The sequence below is a fragment of the Dipodomys ordii genome, unplaced genomic scaffold, assembly GCF_000151885.1.
Source record: "Dipodomys ordii isolate 6190 unplaced genomic scaffold, Dord_2.0 Scaffold151, whole genome shotgun sequence".
In the NCBI taxonomy this organism is placed as follows: domain Eukaryota; kingdom Metazoa; phylum Chordata; class Mammalia; order Rodentia; family Heteromyidae; genus Dipodomys; species Dipodomys ordii.
In genome coordinates, this window is record NW_012267367.1 from 876,220 (window position 1) to 887,512 (window position 11,293).

The following is an 11,293-nucleotide window of genomic DNA, read 5'->3' on the forward strand; positions in this document are numbered from 1 at the left end:
GACAGTGTCACCCCTTCTTTTGCTTTTCCCCAGTTGCCTCTTGTCCCTCTCCACATGTTCCATAGTTTATATTCCACATAGTGTATACTGAATGGCATGATTGAGCTGGTGGTTTTTGATTATTCTTTTTTTTTTTTTTTTTGGTCGGTCGTGGGGCCTGACCTCTGGGCCTGGGTGCTGTCCCTCAGCTCTTCAGCTCAAGGCTAGCACTCTACCACTTGAGCCACAGCACCACTGCTGACTTTTTCTGCTTATGTGGTGCTGAGGAATTGAACCCAGGGACTCATGCGTGCAAGGCAAGCACTCTACCACTGAGCCACCTTCCCAGCCCAAGTTTTTTTTTATTATTCTTTCTACTAAGAAAACAGAGCCTGGCCAATGGTGCAGTGACATGAAGACTAAACTAGTAGTTAGACTTTGCTTCTAATAGCCAGGTAACTTTGGTCATCTGTAGAAAGGGCTCACCTCACAGATGAGTGTGAGGAATGAGCCAGAGGCTATGCAAGGGCTTGTACCCCCTTCTCTCTCATCATTTTCCTTTGTTAGAATGGAGGCTCCTACTGAACCTGCTAAGTATCTCAGCTCAACAAGGGGCTGTGCGTATGTCTAATAGTAACAGTAGTAATAATAGTAATGATAATAAGCATGGTGATGCCGGAGGAGACATAATTGTAGGCAAAACAGACATGATTGCTGCCTGACAAAAGTGTGCAAGATTAATTCAGTCCCTGGGTGCTTGTGGCCCACGAGGTCTTAGCCTCCAAGGATTACAAAACCTGTAATCTCAGGAGGCTGACACCTAAGGATTGGGTTCAAAACCAGCCCAGGCAGACAGATTTTTGATCTCTGGTTCTATACCAGCCAAAAAACCCTAGAAGTGATAGAGCAGTAGCCTTGAACAAAAAAGGTAAGAGAGAGTACAAAGATCTGAAAAAAGAAAAAGTGCATTTATGGGTCATGATAGAAACTGTAGGAAAGACTAGTAGGTCAGGAAGGAATTGAAGGGGACCTCACTGGTATTGGGATGCGGCTCAGGAGCTCTGGTATTGACTCCTCCCCTTGAGCCTCTTTTATTTAGCCCATGGCAGGCAGAGCGTGTGACTTATTGGAGTACATAAATTAATCTTATATTGACTCAGATGACTGGTTCAGGGCTTCATTGGCATGGTATTTGAAAAAATTCACTTTCTTGAGGGGAGTGGTTTTTAACTATTGTCATTTGTTTTTCTCTAAAGTTTTTAAAGGTATTTCTCTCCATACTTTACTCCAAAGTTCTGGACCATGACATTTGGCTTATTTTTGTTCCTAGGAGCTTTTGATGGAAGGCCAGCAGACTATTTATTTATGCTTCTCTTTAACTGGATTTGCATCGTGGTATCCTTCAGTATTTCAGCCTGAAATGAACCAGTTTTGTTTTTTTCCCCCAGGTTTGGGGAAATAGAGTATTCTCTAAGTTCAAATTACAGCATTTGCATTTATATATCTCTCTCCAGTTACTAATTAAGAATATTTTTTTTAAGCTATAGTAAACCCTTTGGCTTTGAGTGCTAACACTCGCTGGTGCCCTGTGGGAGTTTTCCACATTTGGTTGGGTTTATTACTGTTTCCGCATGTTGTTCTTAGTTCTCTGTGTTCTCATCGGTGACAGCTTGGTGAGTGAAGCACAGAGATTTTGTGCCATGAGACAACTTTTGAAATTTCCAGCTCTTGTCACAAAATTAATTTATAAGCATACTTATTTTCTGATTCTGTTGCTGTCTGTCTTTTGGGGTTCTAAGCAGTAGTGATTCAGTCCCTTTGTAAAATACGCTAGGAGCAGATTTTCTGTGCTTTGTATCAGCTGAAGTTGTTAGCACCCTTCCAACTACAGGGCTCTTTCCCCTGTGGGAAGACAACAGAAAGGACTTCATGGTTCAAGTCCTGGCAGACAATTGCTACTGGATTCAGCTTTTATTTCAGTGTGGCCAGCAGTTAGAACATGGAAGCCATTGGCCTTCATCCATGCTGTGTAGATCCCTGAGTTGAGCAGAATCATTATTTCAGAAGCACAGAACTTTCATTCTACTTGAAGAAGAAATGCTATACCAGTGGTGAGGCTGGGGAAGAGGATATAGGTCCCTAACCCAGTCATGCTGAGGCTGTTAATTTCCATACCTTGTAGTAGGCCCTAATAGAGTATTCATAATGAAGATCATTAGGATCTTTGTGTTCTAGGATGACTTAAGGACTCTGAATAACAAAAAAGTACTTTCCTTTATAATAGTGCAGTGAAATTAACTTAGGAGAGATAAGCAGATCAGCCTCAGAGGTACTTCTTATTGGATCTTTAAAAAATTTTTAGTTTGATTTAATGAAAAATAATTTTAAGTAGTTGTACAAAGGGGTTTCAGTTCAACGATCAGAATTTGAGTTCAATGCATCTTGATCAGTGTCACCCCTTCTATTGTTCTTCCCCCTTTCCCAGTCCCATCCCATCCATATTATATTGGATCTTTAACTTTACAAACCAAGATTACTGGCTTAGCAATGGATATGCAGGTAAGTGTCCCTTTAAACTATTTATATATTTTAATGTGTTTCAGTCTTAAAATTAATAGCCTTTTGATGTTGAAATCACATTAACTGGTTAAGTGTGTGTTATTCTGAACTTCAAATGGTAGCTGTTACTATTATTTTTTTGGGGGGGGTCCAGACGTGGGGCCTGAACTCTGGGCCTGTGTGCTGTCCCTCAGCTCTTCAGCTCAGGCTAGCACTCTACCACTTGAGCCACAGCGCCACTTCTGGCTTTTTTTCCCCCCTACTTATGTGGTGCTGAGGAATTGAACCCAGGGCCTCATGCATGCAAGGCAAGCACTCTACCACTGAGCCACCTTCCCAGCCTAGCTGTTACTATTTTGAAGATCTTTTTTTTTCTTCTTATGGATCGTGGGGCTTGAACTCAGGGTCTGAGTGCTGTCCCTCAGGTCTTTATCTTAAGACTAGCACTCTGCCACTTTAGCCACACACCACTTTCAGTTTTCTGGTGGTTAATTGGAGATAAGTCTCATGGACTTTCCTGCCCAGGCTGGCTTTGAACCGTGATCTTCAGATCTCAACCTCCTAAGTAGCTAGGATTAAAGGCATGAGCCACCAGCACCCAGCTTGAAGATCTTAAAAATCAGTTAAATGTTTGAAGGTCTTACATGAGTTACCTAACGCATTGCTTTTCCTGCTCACTTGTGCTTCAGTATTATGTTTGGACATGGAGAATAGCAGGAGTTGAGATTGGGAGTGTGACATGCACAAGGCCCTGGGCCTAATCTCCAGCACTATAAGAGAGAAAGAAGGATGAGGGGGAGGGAAGGGAGAGAAAGAGAAAAGAAAGGAGAGAGAAAGAATACAAATAATGGCAGTGGTTATGCAATATATTGTAGGCATGTGTGAAGGTATGTATTCCCTAAAAATTATGTGGTAAGTAAAGCCTATATTTTGCAGATAACAGCTTGACTTATACTCCTGAATCATTCTAAAATGTATTTTATTATAGGATTTGTAGGATTCATATGTGACAAATTAAATAATAGGATCAGTCTATAGTTCTGCTCAGTTGTATTTCCTTTGGTTTTTTGAATACCCACTCAAGAATATTTTTACAGAGAAATGAATCAAAATACCTACCATACCTCCTTTCTCCATGCTCTTGGAGCTTGATTTGACATGTTGACTTCTTTTGTAGTTGCTGATGATTCCTCTGATCATGTCAGTACTGTATGTCTGGGCCCAGCTGAACAGAGACATGATTGTATCATTTTGGTTTGGAACACGATTTAAGGTACTTTACATTGGTGGGGAAGACTTGTCATTTGTTTTTGCAGAAATCCCTCTCTCCAGCCCAGAGATGTACTTTCTGACTCGTCCAGAAGAGGTCACTACAAAGCAGTATACCATAGGCAAGCTCTTTTTCCCCTCTATAGTCCCACTCTGAGCCAAAGGTTGGCTGACCACTGTTGCTTCCCTGCCCCCTCCATACCTCAGGCTCCCGGAGAATGTTCCTGAGTGATCTTATGTGTGGGGGTTATAAAAATAGATGGAAAGATGCTTATGTGAAATCCTGGGACTTTTAAAATCACCCCCCCCCCCCCCATCCCGAGGCTTGAACTCTGGGCCTGAGTGCTGTCCCTGAGCTTCATTTGCTCAAGGTTAGTGTATACTTACTACTTGTGGCTTAGTGCCATGTCCAGCCTTTTCCAAGTAGTTTATTGGCGCTAAGAGTCTCATGGAGGGCTGGAAAGGTAGTTCAGCGGTAAGAGTGCTTGCCTTGCATGGATGAGGTCCTGGGTTCGATTCCTCAGCACCACATAAGCAGGAAAAGCTGGAAGTGGCACTGTGGTTCAAGTGGTAGAGCGCTAGCCTTGAGCTGAGGAGCTGAGGAACAGCGCCCAGATCCAGAGGTCAGGCCCCCCCGACTGACCCCCCCCAAAAAAAATGTCTCATAGACTTTCCTGCCTGGGCTAGCTTTGAACTACAGTCCTCAGATATCAACCTTCTGAGTAGCAAGTATTAACAAGTGCCTGGCTTAAAATCACTTCTTGTCACTCCCTCACTCTGTATTATATTTTTAATACTTCAGCCAAAATAGATTTTTTTTTGCCTTAAACATTACCTGATCTTATAATACTCTCTTCTTCATATAAATATACCCGTTATATTATGTGACAGAACATATTTCTTCTCCTTTTTTCTTGGTGCCAGTATTGGAGCTTGAACTTAGGGCCTGGGTGGCATCCCTTAGGTTTTTCTGCTCAAGGCTGGTACTATACCACTTGAGCCATGCCTCCACTTTGGCTTTTTGGTAGTTAATTAGAGATGAGAGACTGATGGGTTTTCCTTTCAGGTTGGCTCTGAACTAGTCCTCAGATCTCAGTCTTCTGAGTAGCAAAGATTATAGGCATGAGCCTCTAGTGTTCATCTTGAACATATTTTTGAGTTTCCTTCCTGAATTAGTCTTAGCTTTGGGCTCTTGTAGGGCTTTGTGATCCTTTTTTAGTGTCTTCAACATCGTTTAACCTTAAAGCTATCTATGTATAACCTTTTATTAGTTTATGAAGTTCTTTGAAATACTCTTTAACTTTTGGTATGGGGCTCAGATACTGTATTCATAATTTGGGAGCGTATTCGTTCAAGATCTCAATGGTAATAGTTTACCGGCTGGAGTCTTTAAAGTGATTCTATTGTGGGTTATATTTTTACAAGCATCCATGGGATACTTGTCTATTTTTTAAAATTTTAATTAGATTTTTAAGTAGTTGTACAAAGCAGTTGCCATTCAACAAAGCAGTTAATGAATACAAGGAATCTTGATTGATAATCATCTCTTTTAGCATTCCCCTCATCCCTCTCAACCCTACCCCTCCCCTTAATTTTCTTAATTTTGTAGGATGTGCATTGAATTTTATGACTGCATTCTCCTCCCTCCTCTCCCATTTGTCAGGTCATATATTACGTTTGAACTCTGTACCATATTCTATCATTACATCTACAAGTATACAGATAAGTGTACTTTTAGGTAGGAAGTTTTGTTGTTGTTGTTGGTTGTGAGGCTCAAACTCAGAGCCTGGGTGCTACCCCTGACCTTTTTTTCTGAAGACTAGTACTCTACCACTTTGAGCCACAGCTCCACTTCCAGTTTTCTAGTGGTTAATTGGAGATAAGAGTCTCACGGACTTTCCTGCCTGGACTGACTTTCCTGTCTGGACTGGATTTGAGCTGCAGTCCTCAGATCTCAGCCTCCTGAGTAGTTAGGATTATAGACATGAGCCACCAGTGCCCCAGGCTTAGATAGAAACTTTTAAGTACAGTAGAAATGATGCAAGATTGATCTGCAAAATTTTACAGTGATCTTCCAAGAACTTTATGTAAAGCTCTTGTCAGTATGTTTCTCCCCATTTTAGTCCTCCTGCTGTATCTTCTTCAGGTATAGCTGTTTACATTTGTGTATATTTCTTCCTAGGCCTGTTATTTGCCTTGGGTTATTCTTGGATTCAACTATATCATTGGAGGCTCGTAAGTGATAATCAGTTTATTTAATTGGAGACCAATCCTTAGATAACTTGGATTATTACCTTCTTTCTCTAATCTTTTATAAACTTAATAAAGCTGTTCACTGTTGAGGTCTTAAAACCTTATACTTACAGAATAATTGCGTTTTGATGTAATTGTTTAAGTTGGAGGGCCTCAGGCACACATAACATTGGATGGTTATAATTGTTAGCTCATCATTAGACATAGTACACTTCTGTATTGTGAGTGTTTGAATAAACATGTACTTCTGGATTCACTATATCCATATACATACCTGGGCAAATGGAGACTTAATTTGTGTCTAAGACTTAATCTGTGCTAACTTTAAAAAGCTATCTATGAAATTAGTACATTTAGTGTTTTAAAGGCATTTCCAGAATGCTTTGGAAATTGCTCACTGTTACACAAATGTAATCTCTCAGAAGTAGTTTTGTAAATTTTTATGTGGTTTAATTAATTAATTAATTAATTTTTTGGGCCAGTCGTGGGGCTTGGGCACTGTCCCTGAGCCTATTTGTGCTGACATTCTACCACAGTGCCACAGAGCCACAGTGCCACTTCTGGTCTTTTCTGAGTAGTTAATTGGAAGTAAGAGTCTGAGGAACTTTCCTGCCTGGGCTGGCTTCAAACCAGATCTCAGTCCTCAGATCTCAGCCCCCTGAGCAGGATTACAGGCATGAACCACTGACACCTGGCAATTTTGTAAATTTTGTAAGTAGGTGGATGGTACAAAAGTTCTGGTCAAGCAGGGTTTAAGTTCTAGTCTCTTGCTTAGAATTAGACTGGAGATTTAGGAAATCTTTTTATGTATCTAGTCAGAATGTTAAATGAGGCCATCAAGATGCAGCTCTCATTTATTACACTACAAAATAGTTTTAAGAATCTAATAGATCCTAATGTTTCACATTCTTCGTATTTCTGATGTTTGTTGTGTGTTATCCTGACTTCTTCCTCAAGTCAATAGGGAGAAGTGAATGAGTTGATCAGACTTTTTTGTTTTGTTTTGTTTTGTTTTTAAGAACGTAGCATGTTCAGGGCTTGGTAAAGCTGCTTGCTCTCCCACCTAGTAGGGCAGACTCAAAGAGTTTGCAGATGATGAACTGCCCTGGCAGGAATCAGGTTTCAGGTGAAGACAAAGAAGGGTATGTAATAGTAGCAATGTCTCCATGAAATTCTGTAACCTTTAGCCCTGGGAAACCTGAAGCAGGTCATCATTTATTTTAGGATGCAGGGTGTGGGTCAGCTTTCATAAGTAATCTCTGGTGTCTCACACTGAAGGATACTTCAGAGGCCAGAGAAGTATGTAATGGCTCCAGAAACAGGAGAATAGCCATTTATTGTCTGTCTTGCCATCACCACCATGCTCTTCTCTTGTGCCCTGCATGTCATTGCCTCTGTTTTGTAAATATAGCACTGAAAGAACTCAGAAGTTGACTTTGCAGTTTCTCCAACTCCTGCAGTATGTAGTAGACAAAACAGTGTTCTGAGGACAGGCAGAGGTTTGAAGGAGATATCAGAGGGACTACTGGCTCATCAGGCCTGATTTTCCCTCTCTCTTGGAGTGCATTTGTCACTCATACTGTAAGAGGGCCTACTGTAAGCTGTCACATAGCCTTAACAGGTGTAATGGGTTGCAATGAAGGACCTCTTTCTCATGCTAATAGTTAAAACTGGGTACATCTCACTTTATTACTTGAGTGGACTTAATCTAATTTGGTTCTCTGTTTGCAGGGTAATCAATGAGCTAATTGGAAATCTTGTTGGACATCTATATTTCTTCCTAATGTTCAGATACCCAATGGACTTGGGTGGAAGGAATTTTCTGTCTACACCTCAGTTTTTGTAAGTGTTCCCTCCCTCTCTGAATAGTTCTCATGTTGTCTATAGTCTCAAGGAGTTAATTTACTACTCTGTTTAAGGGAGAAATGTGGGTGAATCAAAGACTTAGTGTGGCCACACAGTTACGAAGACCGACCGGCAGTGAAGCCACATGGGTTAAACATGGGTTAAACCCATGAGGTATTTGCTGCAACTCCAGGGTGCTAAGCAGGAGGAGGGGATGTATAGAGAAAGGGGTGGTGGTATGCTTTTTCTTGGAAAATCAGGTTTACCCATGATGACAGCTTAGGAAGGGTAAATTAGCTCATTGGTTGGCAGTTTCAAAATCTCACTGTTTTGATTTTTTGAGATGGTGTCTGGGTATGTATTACGTAGTCTGGTTTAGTCTTGAACTTGAAATCCTCCCGAGTGCTGGGGTTACATACATGTAACCATCATGCCTGGGTTTGAATATTTTGCAGACTGTTGACCCTTTGGGAGTATGCTTTTTGAGATACTGGGAAAATTATTTAAAAAGCCTCTTAGTGTGTAGGTTGAGGGGCTCCCTGTCTCACAGACTGTCGGGAGCATGGTGGTAGGCACTCTGTAAACTAGAGCCATGTGCCATATTCCTAATGTGAGGGGTGGGGGGCTGATGAGCCGAGAAGTAGAGCTCACACACTTGAGTATGTAAGTAGCATGGCCATTCTGTCAGCCAAGCAAAAGGCTGTTCAGGAAGGGACCAGTTAAATCACCATCTGGATGTCACAGCCTGCCTGACAATCACGCCTAATAATCTCATGTTGGGGCTATGCAATAATCGCTTGCATTTAAAGTCTTAAAAGCAAAAATCAGTTCCCTCAAAGTCACTCCTTTTGCATCCTGCTCATTTTAATGTTTTGTAGTTCTGTTATTTTCCTAAGGGGTCAGTGAAAACAGTAAAACTTAAGTGGGTCCCCTCTCCTCCCTCTGTACATATTTGTAGAAGACTTTAATTTTGGACTATAAAATATGGAAAAAATACATTGTTAGGGGTGTGTGTGTGTGTGTGTGTGTGTGTGTGTTTTAAGGGAAAAAAACCAACTTGTTTCTCTTCTGAGCCTGGAGTTGCCTTCAGGCTGAAAAAAAACAAAAACAAAAAGACAAATGACCAATCTGCTTTCTAATTATCAAAGGATACAATAACAGCAGGCTTGAATTTCTGATCTAGGGTTATCGAGTAGAATGGCTGATGCACCAACTTACAAAAGCTTGTGCTTTAGAGACCACCCAACAGTTATTTTACTTTAAGTGGCTATTTTCTGACTTAACAGCTCATAGCTATTTCTCAGTTGTGGAGAGTGGTGTCCAGGATTCTCATGGCAGAATCAGTAGCCCTCCTCCCCCACCCCCCCAGCCTGCCTCCCACTTGAGCTTTCTCTGTTGTTGGAAGCCCTTCTGTTAAAATTTGCATAAAGATCAGATGACAAAATGTAGCTCCTTGCAAAAGCAGTAACTGCTTTGAAATTACCATACATTTTTGTTGATTATGTATAATTGGGTATCTTTTTATACTAATTACTTGCATTTAATTTCACTATTCGCTTAAGCAAGGGAGCTGGCTTCTGTATTGTCTTAGAGTAGGTAGCAAAGCAAGATAACCACAGTATTGCCTTTTTCACTTGTTCTGTTTTATTATGGACTTTGGAGAAATATTATTGTACAAGTAGTCAGAGATTGTCCATTCAATGTTTGGATTTAGTGATAAAGCTGTATTTAAAACATTTTTTTGGAGATAGTAGCCTAGGTTGATAAAGAACTTGATACACTCCTACCTCAGTGTCCCTGGTGCTGCTCTTCTACTCAGTGTCCCGAGTGCTGGAATTACAGATGTACACTACCATGCTTGGCTTTACACTTGTTTAAATGTGAAGAGTTGAATTGTAGAGTTCTAAGATGATTGGTATTCTGCATTCCATTTATAAAAGTAGTTCTTCCATATAGTTAATTTTCTGGTATATGCCTGTAATCCCAACTACTTAGGAGGTAGAGATAGGAGACTGTGGTTCTTAGGCCTGTCCATACAGAAGTTAGAAAGATCCTGTGTCAGAAACAAGCAGGGCATAGTAGCACACATCCATGGTCCCAGCTACTCTGGAAAATAATAAAAATTAAGGCCAGTTGAGGCGAAAAGTACAAAACCTCACCTGAAAAAAAAAAAAGGCAAAAGGACTCAAGTGGTAGAGCGCTTGAGACCCTCTCAGCTCCAGTAACAAAAGAACAGGAAAGTAGGGAAGGGAAAGAAGATGAAGGTTTCAGGTTGATAGAAGCAGATGAGGACTGAGGTCACCTGTTCACTGCTGTCTTACTCCATTGCACTGCTCAGGAGGCATTGAATATAATAAGGAGTGAGTGTGCCAGCCCAAATCTCTTCACTTAGTCTTGCCTCAGTTTCCTTGTAAAACAAGGATAATATAGCTGGGTGCCATGGCATATGCCTGTAATTCCAGCTACTTCAGAGGATGAGGCAGGAGGTTCTCAAGTGCAAGGTCAGCTGGGCAACTTTAGCAAGGAAAACCCTGTCTCATGATAGCATTTCCAAAACAAAACAAACCAAACCCCACCTGCCTAGTGCCTGTGGTGCTGTCATACAGAAAGCAGGGCTGTGATGGAAGTGTCCTGTCTTCGGATTGCTGTGGAGTTCAGATGAGCTTGCGAGCAGCAGTACCTGGTATCAGGGAACTAACTGCATGCTGAATGATAAAGTTAGACAGTAGGTGCTCATCAGGCTGAGGTGCGAAAAGTCACCTGACACAATGAACTCTTGAGTGCTACAGAGTATTTTTAAATGTTTTTATTGTTATTATAAAAATGATGTACAGAGTGATTGTAGTTGCATAAGTCAGCTAATGAGTATTTTTTCTTTGACAAGGTTACCCCTTCCCCTCACTCCAGAGTATTTTTTAATTAATTAAGTTCCAGAACTGAGACTTGAACTCTGGGCCTTGTGCTGTCATTCAACGTTTTTGTTCACAGCTGGCATACTGCCACTTGAGCCACACCTCTACTTCCCAAGACCGGTTTAAACAAGAGTGTCCGTTCTTACTCTCCTCCTCCAAGCCAAGTATCATAGGCTTAAACACATTTTAATTTACTAATAATTAGGCAAGGAAGGGAAATAGTTGCAATGTACTATTGAGAGCATAGACTTAGGTTTAAATTTGTTTTGCTGTTCTGAGACTCCAATTTATCAATTTGTGCAATGAGGAATCAAATCATGTAACTCTTTTCAGCCTCAGCTTTCCCACTGTATGTGAGATGGGAAGAAAGATGATGAATAAGCTTTAAAAATACACACACACAGACACACAGACACACAGACACACAGACACACACACACACACACACACACACACCTTCCTTCTACCTTCCAGAC

General features: G+C 41.0%; 1 protein-coding gene across 1 annotated transcript in view; it reads left to right on the plus strand.

The window, feature by feature from the left end:
* Positions 1 to 11,293, plus strand: part of Derl1 (derlin 1) — a 28,078-nt gene that overhangs the window by 14,345 nt on the left and 2,440 nt on the right. The window contains exons 3-7 of the mRNA XM_013032207.1: positions 1,310 to 1,374; positions 2,512 to 2,538; positions 3,716 to 3,811; positions 5,990 to 6,042; positions 7,792 to 7,902. Coding sequence (XP_012887661.1) covers positions 1,310 to 1,374; positions 2,512 to 2,538; positions 3,716 to 3,811; positions 5,990 to 6,042; positions 7,792 to 7,902 — 352 coding nt within the window. The remainder of the gene's footprint in view (positions 1 to 1,309; positions 1,375 to 2,511; positions 2,539 to 3,715; positions 3,812 to 5,989; positions 6,043 to 7,791; positions 7,903 to 11,293) is intronic.